Below are 19442 nucleotides of genomic sequence, written 5' to 3'. Positions count from 1 at the left end.
TGGGTAAGGCCGGCATGTGTGGCGTGGCAGGGTAGATGACGGAGGGGTAGATGGACCGTAACGGTACAATGATATAACTTTAGGGACCTGAGCGTGTAATTTGCTCTTACCGGAACCAAGATGATCGAGAACCCAAGACAAATTCAAGGAGCTGAACGTGCATTTTGTAAATACTAGTACCAGGATGAGAACTAAGAACAAGTTTAGAGAGTTGAATATGTAATTCAAAAGTACCAAAATCTAAATGAAAACTCAGAACAAATTTGAGTACCACTAGTGACATTTACTTAAAGTTAAGTATACTCTCAAGATGACACGTTAGCTCTAGTTACCCATGAGTTGTGAGTCAAATCTCGATGAGTTTTTTTTTTCTCACGCAATACCTAATTTTGGCCATGGTCTAAGGTCTAAATTTTAGACCATTTAGTATGTAGTCTAATAAGCTAATAGTCTTTTTAAGAGATTGATTAAACTTTAAACAATACTTTAGATTACCTATTTGGGGTCTCGGGAGCTAAAATTTAACTTTACTAGCCGGTAACCCAACACAGTACATGATATAATATAACTTATTTTTTCATGAAGAAGGAAAGCACCAAGGTAACTTTAGAAATAATGCAATATATGATGCTTCCTAAGTCAGCAGGATGCAGTGATGCCTGTCTCAATTCAAGATGCATCTTCATCCTCATATTGCAGCTGAACAGACCAGCACGGCTGGAGCTTCAGGGCACTTTGTACTTGTCATAACTTGCAGTCCGAATACTGTCGAAGCCTGAACTGTGGTGTGATGTCAGAAGCCTAGTCAACAACTTGGAAATAGGTATATGAGTCCCTCATGCTGAGAACACGAAAACAGACTTATTAGCAGCCAAAAATTAAAGGAAGAAATGAATTAGCTCATAAATTGAGTGCACTTTGTTTGGTGACAGAAACTGATGTACTGTTTCAGTTTCATTGGCAAGGAATCATATTTGAAAAGTCATATGAACTATCGCAAATAAATTATTGCAAGACAGAACCAAAACAAATGGAGAAGACCTTGATGTAGTGTTATGTATAGGTAATAAGAGGCCACAACAACAAACAGCAGTTCATTGGCCTCAAGAAATGGTTCATCTGGATGTGAAGAAACCTATTCCAAATTGTGTCAACTGGAATTGTAAAATAGGAAGCATATCTGCTACCTCGATGCTTTTCAGCCTATTTCGACTAAATTCTTGTATGAATCGAAGACAGAATTCGCCGAAAGAAATGGGTTTGAAATAGACAACCGTTCAGGTTCTGTCCAAGCTTAATGGAGAAGGCTGATCGAGGTAACAGTTTTGTATCTGAGCACTCCTGTAGTATTGAATAGGTCCATTTTCTATCCACTGTAAGAACAAAAGCAAGTAGAAAAGATAACTTGCAGTTTGGAACGTGCGACTCTAATACAGTTTGGTTTCCCTTTGAAGAAGCTGTAGCTGATTACAGACAGTAACTATGAGTCGCGCTTTTGCGCAGGGATGGAGGTGCTTTTTTTTAGCATGCAAAATCAAAGGAAGAATGGTATCCAAAATTGTAAAACAACAAAAGAGAAATAGGAAAGGGGCATAATAGGGTAAGATCATTAATGGTAATAACCTTATGTTTTTGTTAACCCAGATATATGTGTTTTAGAAACGTGCTGATGTGGTTTCAGGTTTTTTAACATTTGCATGTCTGAAAACCAAGAAGAAGTGCATGCAAAAAAAATAGTGACCTGTCCTTTTGTAGGATAATGTTTTCCTGGTAGTCTTGTAGAACCAAATAGATATCATAGAAATAGGTGAAGTCTTTTGTCTATAGTGATAATATAGTATTTAACAATAGCAATTATAGAAATTAGAACATGTAAGTCAACAAAATTAATAAACGTGTAAATACAGTCTAAGGAGCAAATTTTAATAATAACTATTCATGGCAAGGTAACGGCTGCACCTGCAATAAAACAGGGCACTAACTCTTATATTAGATGCTGAAGTCATTGGCCATATGTGTGCAGCCAGTGAACCCATAGAAAGGGGGAAAAGGGGTCAGTCCACAAATTTCATGAACGTCACTGAATAATTTGTAGCAATAATTTGGAAATATAAGTACCTCACGCTAAAAATTAGAAGCAAATAATTTGAAAACATCATATTCATATTAGAGCCCTAGAAGTAAGCTGGGATAGAATCTAATTTGCATCATAGTATCATACTGAAATTCATACAAATCACATAAAAAAAAATAGTAGCCAATAATTTGAGAACATCAGATTCGTATTGGAGCCATAGAAGTAAGGTGGGATAGAAACTAATTTGCATCATACTGAACGAACACAATCGAGAAAAGCATCCTAAACTCATATAATCTGTATCATGAATATATGAAAAGGTTCTCATAACTGAGAACCCAATCTAAGACAAATCATATAGGAAGAGGTTAGTAGAAGCTAAAAATTCATGGTAGATGATACTGATTTCATGGCAGAATCCATAATACACGAAGATAATTTACCTTGGCACGCTGCGAACCTATTGGCTGATCACACTTTGCCATAACTGGATATGAAACCCTGAGTAAGTATACCTCTGAAAATGAAGCAAAAACATAAGCACGACGATAAATTTATTTTGTTTAAGGACGTCTAAAATTGATTTATGTGATCCTCGTTACAGTACATGTAGGTAGGCATGCCACATGCAAGCAATAATGTTGCAAACAACAATTCAAGAGAGTTAACTTAACTGTGATTTATGTGCATTTGTTAACCTTAAAAGTAACATATTCATCAAAACATGTTTTGGCTGTATCGAAGTGGAAAGAAAGATTATGGAATAGATCAACGAAGCAAAACCGAAAAGCCCCACCTGGCACTGATTTTTTTTTGGACGATTGTTGTAGCAGCTTGTACACATGCATCATCTCCCTGTGGTCTTCGTCCTGAGGAAACGGACACATAGTAATCTAACCAAAGGCAGAGGAAATTTCTCAAGAAGAATGTAGAATATGAGGGAAACTGTACACCATAACTCCATGTAAGATAAGCGCTACCTGGCTCTGCTCGCGCCGGAGGCATCGCGCGCGCCGGTAGCAGGGTCGCCGGCGCCTGGGTTGCGCCGCCAGGTCGCGCGCGGAGGCTGCCGGCTCGCCTGCGACTGGGCTGCGCCGCTAGAGGTTGGCCCGGCCGTCATCGCGCGCTCCGACGCCCGGGGTACGCCGCTAGGGTTTGGCCGTGCCGGCCCTCTTGCGCTGGCGCGGCACAGCACCGGGTCGCTGGAGCCGGGAAGAGGGAGCGGTGGAGCGAATGCTGCTGGGAGAGGCGGCGCGCGTCGGCAATCGAGGCGGAGAGGGCGGAGCCGCGGCATCTCGCGTCGGCGGTGTCGTGGCGACCAGCAACGGCATCGCAACCTCGTGTGGGGGAGGGGGCGCGGACGGCGCTCAGCAGCGCAGCCTCGCCGGGAGCGGCTCCGGAGGCGGCTGCGGCGATCGGCACTTCGGCAGGGGTGGGAGCGACGGAGAGGCGACGCTACGGGAGGGATGGCGTCGGGATGGGGAGAGAGGAAGGGTGGGAGAGAGCATTTTTTATTTTTTCGTGTGAGACACCGTGTCGTGTGAGGCAGGCACTGAGTTAATTGGCTGCGGGGCCCGTGGGGGGCGGAGCGGTGGGCACGGTGGGCGTGCGGGCTGGAGGAGCCGAGCGTGGCAGAATCGGACGGCCAGGAAGAAAGCACTGTGGATAAATCGGATGCCATACCATGTTCACAACTATGATATAATGTTTTTCTCTCGTAATAAAACAATATCAGCCGGCTCAAAAGCCATAGAAACGATCGAGCGAACAAGGTGTAAGTCACCACGTTTAGGGCACTTATTACAGCGGGCGTGTTGGCCAGTTTTGTAAAATCTCTACTGGTTCGCTACAGTAAATGAGGAGAGAAAGTGAAGCCGTCGCATCATGAGACGACGGCGAGGGCTCGTGCTCTTAGGCGAACTCGACAGCCAACTTCCTATTGTACGGTGCCGTCTTCTTGAGCCGAATTCACGTGGATCCAGACACGCGCGCGAGGGAAAAATCGTGTCAAAAATCCTCACATATACTTTGTATGTCTCAGCCGCAGATCCTTCGAGAGCAAGACGATGGCAGCGCCACCAGCGGCGACGGCGATGACAGGGGCGACGACGAGCAGACTTCCTCGCGGAAGCGGCTCGGCCGAGCACCCAATCTAACTGGTTTTCAGCAACGGCATGGCAGCACTCTTCGTCGGCCGTGGAAGCAGCTCGTCCCTAACACCTAACCCCTCGCCTGGTACGATTCATCCTCAATCCCTGGCAGATGGCGTCGATTCTTCACCAATCCATGGCAGACGAGGCTACCCAGTCGGATTTGGCTCCATCAGTCCAAGTTCTTCTCAGTTTGGGCATCAATCAAGTTGGGATCCAGCATGTTAACCCTTGATTTTCTTGAATTCGTAGTCTGCATTTCTGCTTGTTGCAGTCAAATTATTGAGAATTACCGAGTATTACTGAGTAATTTGATAAGAGTAATACCGAGTACTACTAAGAATTACTACTGCGTACTACCGAGTATTACTGAGAATTATAAGTTTAGTAAGAAATTTGATAACAGTGCTACTGAGTATTACTAACTTTTGCAGGGACAACAGCACACATCCCCTGGTTGATTTATGGGTTTATTCAACAACTGTGGTAGAACCGTCTAATCTAATGCCTTTCAGGAGTACTTGTCTTCCATTAGACACTAAGTACTCAAAGCAGAACACCAAATTACGTAGTTCCATCGGACACACCCCAAGAGAGAACCCGAAAATCTATATTTTTACATCAGGATCACAAATGAGAGAATAAAGCTTACATCATTCTTGATCATTTCTTACGTCACTTTTAATATAACATCAGAGTATAATAGTTATTGTATATCATCGGAATGTAATCATATTATCAGAGTTATGCACACTTTAAGTTATAGTGGAATATAAACATGTTATCAGAATTACAGCGGAAATAAATATCTATTCATGACATGATGAATCATTGATATGTAAACTATGACAACAGATTATAAACTTTCATTTTTAAAAACATTTAGTAAGAGTTATAAATAAAAACTATGATCACAGTGTAAAGGAAATCCTCTCTGAGCCCACCAGGAAGAATCCTCACATAAGAATCAGCTTTAGCATCCACCTGTCACCAGCAACAAGGGGAATAAAACCCTGAGTACTCAATTGTACTCAGCAAGACTTACCCCGCAGGAGAAAAGAAAGGACTCCAAGGATATGTAAGGCTATCTGGCTTGTAGGTTTATTGCATCCTGCAGAAAGTATTACTAAGTCTGCGTCCTTATATTCGATTTTTATTAATAGCCGCATTGGTTTATTAACTAACCATTCTATGTAAGCGCATGTGCTACTTTCAAGCAGGTGGTAAGCAATCAGATTTCCTTTTTCCATCTTTCATCTTTCCGTTCTCACTACGGTGCTAGGCACGAAACAAGCCGTACCGAATTGCTCGGCGATTCATGAATCAATGCCCCTAGCTGGATACGCCGAAAACATACACCCCACTTGTACCCAAGGCATAAGCAGGATCAACCCATCACCCTCCTATCCTAGGTGTCCAGGTCCCCGTTCAAACTGGGACTCCAAGCTCCCGCCCTTGAGTCCCGAACTCAGTGCGGTGCAAGGACCTCCTAACCAAAAAACCACCATGACAGTCAGTCCAGAAAGACTCGGATCCACGATAAGAGAGCAACAAGTCTTCCAAGCGCCCATACCCAAGTATGTGCTCGGGATAATAAGTCTGTAACTTGCCTCGATGGCTTATGCAACGACCGGTCCTTAATCGACACAGACAGGGAAAGCAGTGTAACCAAGCTATGCCCCACGTTCACGGCGACACAACCTCTTACACCCACCAATACCTAAACCATATCCCTGTCCGGTCACCATTTTTCCTTTCCACCATTTATATTTTCTAAGTGATAATAATACAATAATATATTTTCCTATATCTCGCGAGTGATAGACAATCACTCGACTTCTACCAGAGTCCTGTAGCATAGCAATCTACACGATCCTGTCATACTAGTGGGACTCATAGGATAAAGATATATATATATATATACAAGTGGGTTTCATTCAACTCCTTAAAACTTAATGCACAAACATAATTTAAACTGAAGAAAAGTAGAAGTTATGCACCGGAGCTTGCCTGGGTAAAGTATAACCAAAAGTTAGTATTTGCATTTTCAGATCATCTACATCATCTGAATAGAAAGCCCATCGCATCATCTCCGGGAGAAAATACCATCACGTCATCTGTAGATTCCCACTCATCCTTCACTTGATACGTTGATCCATCATCGTACCTATATGATATACAATGCGATGCAAATGCAAAGACGTAATTAATCAACTGTAACCGTGACTCGTAAAATACGATGTACGCCTCTTCAGTTAATGAGCTAGTTCTAACGACGATCGTACTTAGGCTACATATTCATATTGTCGAATCAGACGTTATTTCCCAACAATTATTTTAGTTATATAAATCCAAGTGGTTTCTTTATTCCGTTCTATCGATTTAATCTTTATTCGAAATAAAGCATCATTATCTATGTAGCAAACTAATTATTCTGGAGCTACAAAAATTACAGTGAGCAGCTAATAATATCAGTACAGTACTGTAAAATTCTCAGAGTCAACACTATCACCGGTTATCACGAAAATTCCTACGAGTTCATATTTTAATAATATTAAACATTTTAAAATAATTAGAGCAACCCTGAAAACATTTTAAAACTAGATGAACTAAATACGTTAATAGATAGATCATGATTTTAGGAACTTAACAAAAATTGTTTCATAATTTTTGGATCCCTGTACTATTTTATATTGATTTTACAAGTTAAACTAGAAACCTATTTTAGGAAAGCATTTCAGAAATGGAAAGGGCCGGCGGCCACTAAACTGGCCCAGCAGCCCCACGGTCCACGCGGAAGCAACCGCGTGCGCAGCGGCTGGCCCAGCATCGGCCCACAGCAGGAACGCGGCCTCAGCGCGGCCTAGGCGCAGGCAGACGGCGCAGACGGCCCAGCGGCGCGGCGAACCAGGCGGCCCAGCACATGGGCGCGAGTGGCCCGAATGCGACGATAATAGGCCGGCCCAGCGCGCGGTAAAGGACGCGGCGAACCAGGCTGGCCCAGCGGCACGCAGCTAGCCCAACTGGGCAAGCCCAGTGTGCGCCGACAGTTTTCCAAAAATGTCCCCAAGTTTCTATCTATTTAGAATACTACTGCTTCTACTATTCATTTGAGTCACGTACTTTGCAATAAGAACCCTATATTAGTGTCTATTCATAGTTTTCACCTTTTCTTCCTTCCTAAATGCAGAGCATGGAGTGGAGAAGCAGAGCACCGGCCAAAGCGCGCGGCGATGCTGTCGCTGGGGCAACGGCACTGGAGATGGAGCGGTGCGCTCGCGCGCGCGGCGGAAATGGCCATGATGGGCGCTACGGACGAGAGGCGCACAGACCAGGTAGAGCTCCGCGGCAGCCTCAGCAGTAGGCGATCGACGTGGACAACAGCGGGGAGCATCGAAGCGGTGATCGACACACTCAAGGTGCACCTGGCGGTAGCGGGGGCCACATGCGGCCGGTGGAGGAGGAAGAGGAGGGGTGTTAGTGCTAGCAACAACCAGCCACATGCACAGCATGCAGAGACCATGACCGTGGCGGTGGGGAAGGCGCGTAGGAGGCAGCGCTGTGGAGTAGCAGGTGCCACGCGGGGCTTGCGCGCGCGAGGGAGGGCCAGACCGGCGTGAAACCATGGACACGTGCGCGCATATGGGGAGCCAGGCAATGGCACAATAGGTGTGAAGGGAGGCAGTCATGGTGCTCGGACCGACGGCGGGCACGCGCGCATGGGAGGAGTGCACGGTGGGGCGGGGATGCGGCTCGGTTGGGCGTTCTACAGTGGCAAGAAGCGGGGAAGGGAGGGGGTGGCACGGCTAACACCAGGGTGTAGGCGTGGACACCGGGGTACCAAGCGGACGCCGATGCAGGACGTAGTGGGAGGCAAGGAAGAAAGGCCTATGCAGCTGCGATGGCTCAACTGCTGGTGCTCTAAAAGATGGGCCGCGTAGGATGTGTCGGTTGGCACGGACAAGACCGCGGTAGTAGAAAAATAGAGGGAGGGGAGCAGTGTGCTGGACACGGCTAGAAAAATTGGTCGGACACAGAGGGAGCTACGGTCTGCTACGGGCATAGAAGAGGAAGCGATGGAGGCAATCAGTGAGGAAGAGAAAGCAAGGAGTGACTTGGTAGCAGTCATCAAATAGGGCGTTCTCGACCGCGAGAAAGCAAGCGCACGTGGACTACTACGCTCGCCCAGTGGATCTATAGTGCCAAGCAGAGATGAGACCACAGAGGTAGGCAAGGACAAGCATGGGCAGATAGCAGAGGCAGACAGACAGATACGCTGATGGTGAACGCACGCCGAGAGGAGAGGAAATGAGATAGGTCCAGGCGTACCAAGCAGGGAGAGAGAGGATGCAAGCAAAGTAGTACACAACAGCAATAGTCCAGTCCACTTTCTTTAAGGCATTCTTTGAGAAAGGACGCGAGGGAGAGGGAGCATCGGCACGACGACAGGACTCGACGACGCGGCGCGAATGTGAACGGCGATACGTCGTCGGCACTCCAAAAGATTTAAATCCTATCGACCACCAACCCTAAACATTCCATGCGACAGCTCCTACTCCATACCCAGCCATAGAACAAAATATTAGGTGTTATGTAATTATTTTGCCCAAAACAATTCACCACAAATAGCGATTTAAAATATAATTTCCGATTTTTACTGTTGACGCAAAAAGCTAGTGTTTAAATTTTTAAAATCCGAGAACATTGTTTCGAAAATTTTTCTTAGGCCTAAATCGCGGTTCTAAACAAGCTCATAACACCAGGGGTGTTACAACCAATCCCCTTTAAAAAGACTCTCATCCCGAGATTCAAAGCAAGAACAAGAAGAGGGGAAACACGATTATATTTCATAGATCAGGGATTACATGAAAGGTTACACGACTTCGAATGCTAAACCGCATAGGGATTTAGGGATACATGTTGGAGAGCAACATAATACATCCGAGACTTAATTCAGAAGTCAAAATAGACGAGGGCAATGGAGAAACAACAAGATAATGAGTATCCAGAACATGGCGTATGGCCAATAGATCTAGAAACATTCAACTGAGAAGTCAAACATCATGAATCCTAAGACCAAACTAACCAACGGTGGACTTAAACTTCTTCAAAAACTAGATCCTTCTTCTTGGATCACATCATCACCTCGAACTGACGAATCTAGCTTTGCATTGGCGACTAGATCTCGTAGCTCTGCTCAGATTGCTAGGGGAATGGGGATGAAGAAGAAGAGCAAGGACCAAGGGTATTTTTATGGAGGCGAACGGAGGTGGGGCGCAACACACCAGAATTGGAGGCGACGTGAATGGGATACATAGATGGTCCATGCAGTGGAAAAAACACGGCCATGGTGCGCTTCCTGCATAAGCGAGCAGATGGGAAATAAAGAAGGGAAGATAAGAGGGTGCGCTCGACGAGGGAGGCGTGTGGGCGGTTGTGTCCCCAAAATAAGAAAGAAGGGAGAGGATGGGAGGTCCGGTACAGGGGACGAGGCATGGGGGTCGAGAGCCGACCGGATGCTAGGAAAAAGAAAAGGCACACAGTGCACAAGGGCGGCGAGTGCGGCACGATGCCGTGGGCACGTAAGAACGGGGTGCTAAAGGGCTCGACACAGACAACGTCCATAGGGCACATAGCGAAAATAACCCAGCATGCGTAGCGTGGTCAACTAAACACAAGGCTGGGGCATGACGTCCACTTAGGCTTTTACAATCGCTCCCGACTACCCGAGGCTAACTCTCCTTACTACTCATCTTTTTCTTTCCTTTACTCGACCACACCTGTCTTTCATATAGACTGAGACCATGTCATACTTTCTTCCTCCAAAACCACCTCATCTTGCTTACCTTGAGAGAACACTATGTCATCAACCTATTGTGGATTTCCCGTTTGAATGCCTAAATGTTTCTAAGGAGAATAGTTTATAGCAAAAGAGGTATGGCAGTGCAACTTGGTAAAGGTACTTGGTTAACAACCTCGATACCAGTGCATGCCGAACAACGTCACGTGTGGCAGTTGTTCCATAGGGAGCCCTCAGTTTTGTTGTGGCACCATAAGCTTTTAACCAGGCAACTATTACCAACTTACACGCCATGAAGGCGGTGAGGTCATAGACCACAGAGTAAGGGGAATATTGCAAGGAAAGATTCAAACAACAAGGGTTCCCTTTTACAACAAGGGACAAGGAATTCAAATCCAACGACGAATTTGATTTAAAGAGATTCAAGTGTTTGATTGGGACATCCACAATTAGTCAATACAGTGTCCAATATTATCCAATCACGGCTGATCTGCTGGCATCTGAATGTCAACTTCTCTTGTTGCCCGCTTAGTATCGCCCTTGAAAACTCTAAACACGTCTCACAAAACCTAAGATAGATGAACATAATAAACACAACGAAATAAATAAAATGCACATTCCAACAGTCTTATACGGGTACATCATATAGGCATTCAGACTCCCATTCATGACACAGCATTCACCTACGGCCAAACGATCTCAACAACTATGGACGACAACAATGGCAAAAGTACAATACCGGAGGACAGCAATGAAAAACACTACAACTACGGGTACAGCATCCCAAGGCAACTAATCTACTCTGGGCCACGCATCTTCATTCCAGGCTCGGCGGATTCTTCTACTGCCCTAGCTATGAATCTGCATCTTCTCAGGGCAATGGCTGATTGAGAGGAATCAAGGGCTCTACTTCTAACACTTCTGAGGGTGGAGGTGCTGGCGGCACTGCAACACCGGTTCTCCATCTTTCTGGCTGGTGGACAGGGATCCCTTCCAAGATCGGGGCATCCTGCCTTTCAGCAGCCAACGTCCTTCGCTTGGCCCTAGTGGCAAGATAGGCCTCCTGCAGCTAATGGACATGCCGATCTTCAGCCTCCTTCAGAGCTTCTGACATGGTAGTCTCTCGGCTCTCAGTACCTACATCATTGCATGCGCTTCGATAAGTTGCACCTAGAGCATCCGTGTGAAGATCTTGGCTTCTTCGGCTCGACGGATGCAGATCCTCAGTTCCAAGGCTTGTCGGTCATACTGCTCATCTAGAGCAAGCAGGTATGTGGTCAAGTGCACCATGGTAGGACTATCTTCTTGCACCTCTCGCCCTTACAAGGCCTCCATGTGAGCCCTCCATGCCCGCCGATTCCTATCCAAAGGGGGAAAGAAGCTCATGGGGGTATGGGCAATAGGCTCCTCATAGATCTGGCAGAGGTACAGCAAGGCTTTGCGGGCCACAACCTGCTAGGTGTCGATGAAGCTATACCCAGTTGCGGTCACACTATAGGCTTCAGTGAGATCGGGGAACTCTTCGCTCTTCTCGATGTAGACGGTAACCTCACACCGCTCGGTGCCACGCTCCTCATACTCATGACCCTCATACTCAGGATGATCTTTGACTTTGAGCTTTTGTAGGGTGGCATGCAGGATTCTAGGAAAACCCTCAACATTCAGGCAGTAACTACTAACCCAGGCTCCTACCATCTCTAGCGCTGGTAGTGAGGAAGGCTGAGCGAATAGCTGGCTCAAAGGAAAAGCTAGACTAGCTAAAGTGCGCCGAGTGGTGGTACGAATGGCGAAGCCAGGCTCTACTTATAAAGGTGGAGGTTCAGTGGTCCACCGAGGTTCCTACGTGGGGTCACTACGAATGAATCGACCAAATTTTTCGCGCATTCGAGGCGAGCGATGTCCGGGGCCATTACTGACTTGTACGACTACGAGGCAGGTGTCCAACAAGAGCGTAGAAAGGGGTACGGAGACGTGGGTCATGACCAACGTGAACCATGAGCGAACGCGAAGCACGAAGCCACAGTGCAAACCTAACTCTAGAACAAGGATGGGTCAATCGTGCACACTACGACACGCGTGACACCTATGGAGGGCGTATCTACAAGCAATACGAGCATTACAATGCACAAAGAGGATATGCATGAATGCACGTCCTATACGTCCTTTCACTATTGCCAACTTATAGGGCAATCGTTCTTAGATTTTTGGCACATCGTTCTCTCCTTGTAAATAGTCTATACTATCGGACTATGCTCGAGTCAGTGTACCTATAGAAAAATTGATTAAACCTACCTAAGTCAGCAGAGTGCCATCTAGCCTGGATAAATAACTATAGTAATAGGGCTACTTATATAACTTCGCATGCAAACGTCCTATTCTTTTTGCAAAAATAGGTTGTCAAATTTTTAACTTAGAAAAGGTTTTCGAAGCTGTATTTCCTCATTTACGCTCCGATACCACCTATGGCAGAACCACCAAATCTAATACCTCCTAGGAGTACTTGTCTTCCATTAGACACTAAGTACTTAAGGGAGAACACCAAATTACGCAGTTTCGTCGGGCACACCCCAAGGGAGAACCCAAAAATCCATATTTTTACATCAGGATCATAAATGAGAGAATAAAGCTTACATTATTCTTGACCATTTCTTACATCACTTTTAATACAACATCAGAGTATAATAGTTATTGTATAACATCGGAATATAATCATATTATCAGAGTTATGCACACTTTAAGTTATAGAGGAATATAAATATGTTATCAGAATTACAGCGAAAATAAATATCTATTCATGACATGATGAAGCATTGATATGTAAACTATGACAACAGATTATAAACTTTCATTTATAAAAACATCTAGTGAGAGTTATAAATAAAAACTATGATCACAGCGTAAAGGAAATCCTCTCTAAGCCCCTAGGAGGAATCCACACACAAGAGTCAGCTTTAGCATCCACCTGTCACCTGCAATAGGGGAAATAAAACCCTAAGTACTCAATTATACTCAGCAAGACTTACCCGATAGGAGGAAAGAAAAGACTTCAAGGATATGTAAGGCTATCTGGCTTGCGGGTTTATTACATCTGTAGGAAGCATTACTAAGCGTGCGTCCTTATATTCGATTATTATTAATAGCTGCATCGATTCATTAACTAACCATTCTATATAAGCACCTATGCTACTTTCAAGCAGGTGGTAAGCAATCAAATTTCCTTTTTCCATCTTTCATCTTTCCGTTCTTACTATGGTGCTAGGCACAAAACAAGTTGTACCGGATTGCCCGGCGATTCACGAATCAATGCCCCCAGCTGGGTACCCCAAAAACACACGCTCCGCTTATATCCAAGGCACAAGTAGGACCAACCCATCACCCTCCTATCCTGGGTATCCAGGTCCCCGTCCAAACTAGAACTCCAAGCCCCCAACCCTGAGTCCCGGACTCAGTGCGGTGCAAGGACCTCCTAACCTAAAAACCACCCTGACAATTAGTCCAAAAAGAGCCAAATCCACGACAAGAGAGCAATAATTCTTCCAAGTGCCCATACCTAAGTATGTGCTCGAGATAATAAGTCTGTGACTTGCCTCGATGGCTTATGCAATGATCGGTCCTTAACCGACACAGACAGGGAAAGCAGTTTAACCAAGCTATGCCCTGCATCCACGGTAACACAACCTCTTACACCCACCAATACCCAAACCATATCCATGTCCGGTCACCATTTTTCCTTTCCACCATTTATATTTTCCAAATGATAATAATACAGTAATATATTTTTCTATCTCTCGCGAGTGACAGGCAATCACTCGACTTCTACTGGAGTCCTATAGCATAGCAATCTACATGATCATGTCATACTAGTGGGACTCATAGGATAAAGATATATATATATGCAAGCGGGTTTCATTCAACTCCTTAAAACTAATTGCACAAACATAATTTAAACTGCAGAAAAGTAGGGGTTATGCACCTGGGCTTGCCTGGGTAAAGTATAACCAAAAGTTAGTATTTACATTTTTAGATCATCCACATCATCTGAATAGAAAGCTCATCGCATCATCTTCTGGAGAGAATATCATCACACCATCTGTAGATTCCCACTCATCCTTCACTTGATCCGTTGATCTATCATCGTACCTATATGATATGCAATGCGATGCAATGCAAAGACATAATTAATCAACTACAATCGTGACTCGTAAAATACGATTTATGCCTCTCCAATTAACGAGCTAGTTCTAACGATGATCGTACTTAGGCTACATATCTATGTTGTCGAATTAGGCATTATTTCCCAACAATTATTTTAGTTTTATAAATCCAAGTGGTTTCTTTATTCTGTTCTATCGATTTAATCTTTATTCAAAATAAAGCATCATTAACTATCTAGCAAACTAATTATTCTGGAGCTACAAAAATTATAGTGAGCAGCTAATAATATCAGTACTGCACTGTAAAATTCTCAAAGTCAACACTATCACCGGTTTATCATGGAAATTCCTACGAGTTCACATTTTAACAATATTAAACATTTTAAAATAATTAGAGCAACCCTAGAAACATTTTAAAACTAGATGAACTAAATACACTAATAGATATACCATGATTTTAGAAACTTAACAAAATTTATTTCATAATTTTTGGATCCCCGTACTATTTTATATTGATTTTACAAGTTAAACTAGAAACCTATTTTAGAAAAGTATTTCAGAAATGGAAAGGGCTGGCAGCCACTAAACTGGCCCAGCAGCCCCACGGCCCACGCAGAAGCAACCACGCATGCAGTGGCTGGCCCAGCATTGGCCCACAGCAGTGTGCGGCCTCAGCGTGGCCCAGGCGCGGGCAGACGACGCGGACGGCCCAACGGCGCAGCGAACCAGGCCGGCCCAGCACGCGGGCGTGAGTGGCCCTAACACGGCGGCAACAAGGTGGCCCAGCGCGCGCTAAAGGACGCAGCGAACCAAGCCAGCCCAGCGGCACGCAGCCAACCCAACTGGACAAGCCAAGTGTGCGCCGACGGTTTTCCAAAAATGTCCCCAAGTTTCTATCTATTTAGAATACTACTATTTCTACTATTCATTTGAGTCACGTACTTTGCAATAAAAACCCTGTATTAGTGTCTATTCATAGTTTTCACCTTTTCTTCCTTCCCAAATGTAGAGCACGGAGCAGAGAAGTAGAGCACCAGCCAAAGCGGCGGCGGTGCCGTCGTGGGGGCAACCACACCGGAGACGGTACGGACGGTGCGCTCGCGCGTGCGGCGGAAATGGCCACGGCGGGCACTGTGGATGAGAGGCGTGTGGACCGGGCGGAGCTCCGTGGCAGCCTCAGCAGCAGGCGACTAGTGCGGAAGATAGCGGGAAGCGCCGGTGCGGAGAGTAGCACACTCGAGGTGCGCCTAGCGGTAGTGGGGGCCACACACGGCCGACGGAGGAGGAAGAGGATGGGCATCAGTGCTAGCAATGGCCGGCCATGCGCATGGTGTGTAGAGACCGTGACCGAGGTGGTGAGGAAGGCACGCAGGAGGCAGCGCCGTGGAGCAAAAGGTGCCACGTAGGATCGTGGGGCTCGCGTGCGCGACGGAGGGCTAGACCAACGCAAAGCCACGGACATGCGTGCGCATGCGGGGAGCCAGGCAATAGCGCAGTAGGTGTGAAGGGAGGCGGTCGTGGTGCTTGGTGCGATGGCGGGCGCGCGCGGGGGAGGAGTGTGCGGGCGAGCGTGGACGTGGCTCGGTCGGGCGTTCTGTAGTGGCGAGAAGCAGGGAAGGGAGGGGGCGGCGCGGCTAACACCAGGGTGCAGGGCGTGGACGTCGGGGTACCAAACGGACACTGATGTAGGATGCAGTGGGAGGCAAGGAAGATAGGCCTATGCAGCTGTGATGGCTCGGCTGCTGGTGCTCTAAAAGATGGGCCACGCAGGACATGTCGGTTGGCACGGACAAGACCGCGACAGCAGAAAATAGAGGGAGGGGAGCAGCGTGCCGGACATGGCCAAAAAATGGCCAGCCACAGAGGGCGCTGCGGTCTGCTGTGGGCGCGGAAGAGGAAGCGACAGAGGCAATCAGTGAGGAAGAGAAAGCAAGGAGCGACTTGGCAGCAGTCATCCAATAAGGCGTTCTCAACCACGAGAAAGCAAGCGCACGTGGCCTACTACGCTCGCCCAGTGGATCAGCAGTGCCAAGCGGAGATGAGACCACAGAGGCAGGCAAGGACAAGCATGGGCAAACAACAGAGGCAGACAGACAAATACGTTGATGGTGAACGCACGCCGAGAGGAGAGGAAATGAGATAGGTCCAGGCGTACCAAGCAGTGAGAGAGAGGATGCAAGCAAAGCAGTACATGGCAGCAGCAGTCCAACCCACTTTCTTTAAGGCATTCTTTGAGAAAGGACATGAGGGAGAGGGAGCAGCGGCACGATGACGGGACTCGACGGCGTGGCGCGAATGTGAACAGCGATACGTTGTCGGCACTCCAAAAGATTTAAATCCTATCGACCACCATCCCTAAACATTCCACACGACACCTCCTACTCCATACCCAACCATAGAACAAAATATTAGGTGTTATGTAATTATTTTGCGCAAAATAATTCGCCCCAAATAGCGATTTAAAATATAATTTCTGATTTTTACCGTTGACATGAAAAAGCTGGTTTTTAAAATTTTAAAATCCGAGAACATCGTTTCGAAAAAAATTTTAGGCCTAAATCACGGTGCTAAACAAGCTCGTAACACCAGGGGTATTACGACAACCAACCCCATTTTTTACTTCATGATAGTGCTAATTTTATTCCGTTGGAAAATTATCAATATTGCCTGATGATTTGATTCAGTTGGAAAATATATCTTGAAATAGTCACTGCTAATTGAATGTGTACAGTCACTGATACCTGAATTTTTTGTAGCTACTGAATGTTTGAGTTCACTATAATTGATAACTGAATGCTATCACTTAGTCCAACTCTGAATGTTTTCACTTACAATCAACGACACTATGCTAGTTCTGAATTTTTCTAGCTACAGAATGTTTTCGAAGATCATTATTTTCAGTTACCGTTTACTGATCATTATTAGTGTACCTATTATTTGCGCACACAAATTGGAGATGTGCACACTATTATTTTCAGTTACTGATCAGGTTTGACAACTTGTCTGAAGAATGTGTGAGATAGAGCCTCTAGATGGCTGATCAGGCGTCTCCTTTTGTGGCGTTTCAGTGCTTGACTTGGTTGGAGTTTTAGGACTTGTTTTCAGAATTTAAGTTTATGGAGAAGGCAACCCATGTGCAATCCATTATGTATCGTGGACATTCTGCTTGGCCTGGTCGTGTTTGATGTGCGTGTTCTTGCAAAATGTCATGTATATTCGTTCATGTCTAGTATTCGTGCATAGTGTTCATGACCTGATGGCCAAAGCCTCCCAGATTCAGTTCCCTGCTGGCAATCTTTCACCTAAACCTGTATGGAACCTGCCGTTTTTGGAATGTATGAAACTTATATGGTTTATCTTGTGACCTATCTTTTTGGTTTGCTTGTGAGCTGTGACATGTATGTGAACTTATCTCCTTGTGTGAAGCTGTCAAAAGTCTAAATGTCTCTTGTGTTTTGCATCAATTAGCAACACAATAATATATAGAAATAATATTCATGATTGATCATATGTCTACATACAAGCATTAAATGATTTGTAGACAGTCAATCAGACAATAGCTGTCTGTGGGTTGTACGAGCTGTCTGTATAGCCGTCCGTGTTGTAAATTTTAAGAACTTACAGACAATAGATGTCTCTCTGTTGTGCATGCCCTTAGAGATCTTTATAGATATGATACCTCTTTCTTCTTACTGTATATGTCCACAACCAAATTCATACGGGCAGACTAACTTTGGCCGTGAACCAAATAGTAACTACCTTTTGAAGGTTTGTTTTTGATCTTTGGTTTTGGTGGCAAAATAGGATCACGTTTTCAATCCAACTAGGCCATTGGGCCAAATCAGTCTCGTTTTTGCTTTCTAACATGGTCCATCCTACAAGCCCATCAGCCTGAGCCATGATCAGCCCATTCTGTACTCGCTAAACACTAAGGGTTATTTGGATTGGTACCATTACAATTCTTAGAACTTTGAGATGTACCATTAAAATTTGTCTATTTTAAGATCTACCATTATGATTCATCGTTTCACTGAGTTTCACCATTCTCTACGTCTTCCAGCTGCTTGGGCCCACTGGCAGTCGTATGTGCACTGTTCTCTTTTTTGTATGGACGATTTTGCCCCCGTCCGAAGATGAAAGAGCCCTACGCTGCGCCCGTGGCCCCATCTCTTAGTCCATTCTCCTCCTCGCGCTCACTCTGTCTCTCACTCGTCCTCCTAATGTAGTGATGGTGGGGACCTAAACCCTAACCCTAGCCGCCGGGGTCCTGGAGCCCGCGCCCGAGTCAGCTACCGCCGCCGGCGTCCTAGAGCCCATGCCCGCACCTCAGCTGTCCTCTTGGATCCCGGATGATTGGAGCCATGGTCGAGAAGTAGACTAGAAGCCCGATGAAGGTACCTTCGATGGGCTCGAGCGCGACGGGCAGCGGTAGAAGGGAGTGCCCTTATTGCCATGTTCCTTTGGTTCGAATCCAGAGCAAGCAACCGACGACAAAGGATCACTGGTTTCTCACGTGCCCGTGCAACATTAAGGTTATGATTCTTGACATTGTTGACCACACTGTGTCTCTTGATGCTACTCTGATTGATGCTTTTCTGTGTGCAGGGTGATCATACTACCTACGGCTTCATCTGCTTTGAGTTGCAGATTGAGGGCTTGGAAGCAAGGGAACGACGGTGGCAGACTGGTAAGGAGACATTAGCTGACTGTTATGCCGAGTTGAAGGAAGAATTGCAAGAGTTGAAGCAAACTATGGATAGTGTAGTAGCTGATCTGTGGAAACTAAAGGTCCAACCTGCTGAGCCGAAGCCTGAGCTGGACACAAAGAAATGCCATATTGTGCTTGATTGTTCAGTTGTATCGCTAATTTTTGTTGGCTTTGTAGGTGTCCTGATTGGTGCATTTGTTGTTGCTGTCATGTGGAAGTGAACAGCTAGAATGTGTGTTAGTCAGCTAATGTAAGTGTGGGTTGGTTGTGTTGGAGCTGTGGCTCCCTATTTTTTTGTGTACTGATGAGGTCCAAACCTTCTGATTAAGTTACAAATCTGTGGTTAGCTTCCAGTGAGCTCAACTTGATCTGTGGTAGCTTAACTTGATCTGTGGTCGCCATGTTTGAGCAAAGCTTGTGTTCATCTTTTCAGTGTTCAACAGCTTTAGATGTAACTATTAATAAAAAATGAATAAATGTCAATGTTGGTTACTGACTACATATCAAATTGTTGATGTATGGGTACAGATCTTATATGTAGAGATGTAACAAG

At 45.6% G+C, this 19442-nt stretch overlaps 1 protein-coding gene and 1 long non-coding RNA gene across 4 annotated transcripts; one reads left to right on the top strand and one right to left on the bottom strand.

Moving 5' to 3' along the window:
* Nucleotides 1-513: 513 nt before the first annotated feature.
* On the bottom strand, nt 514-3592 carry LOC136547321 (uncharacterized). Of its 3 annotated transcripts, XR_010781538.1 has the most exons (4): nt 3058-3592; nt 2874-2946; nt 2521-2594; nt 514-841 (listed from the first exon to the last, which is right to left on the bottom strand). It is a non-coding gene; the product is annotated as an uncharacterized lncRNA (long non-coding RNA). The 3 variants fall into 3 exon arrangements; XR_010781539.1 differs by having other exon boundaries at nt 514-2594; nt 2874-2970; XR_010781537.1 differs by having other exon boundaries at nt 514-2594.
* A 14977-nt stretch (nt 3593-18569) lies between these two features.
* Nucleotides 18570-19110, top strand: LOC136547609 (uncharacterized). The gene is made up of 2 exons (XM_066539567.1): nt 18570-18713; nt 18787-19110. Exons 1-2 carry the CDS (start codon nt 18570-18572, stop codon nt 19108-19110), a joined length of 468 nt encoding a protein of 155 aa, XP_066395664.1.
* The last annotated feature ends 332 nt before the right edge of the window (nt 19111-19442 follow it).

Source organism: Miscanthus floridulus, chromosome 3, assembly GCF_019320115.1.
Source record: "Miscanthus floridulus cultivar M001 chromosome 3, ASM1932011v1, whole genome shotgun sequence".
Lineage (NCBI taxonomy): Eukaryota > Viridiplantae > Streptophyta > Magnoliopsida > Poales > Poaceae > Miscanthus > Miscanthus floridulus.
The sequence above is the reverse complement of the archived record's forward strand: the minus strand, read 5'-3'. Positions and strand labels throughout refer to the sequence as shown.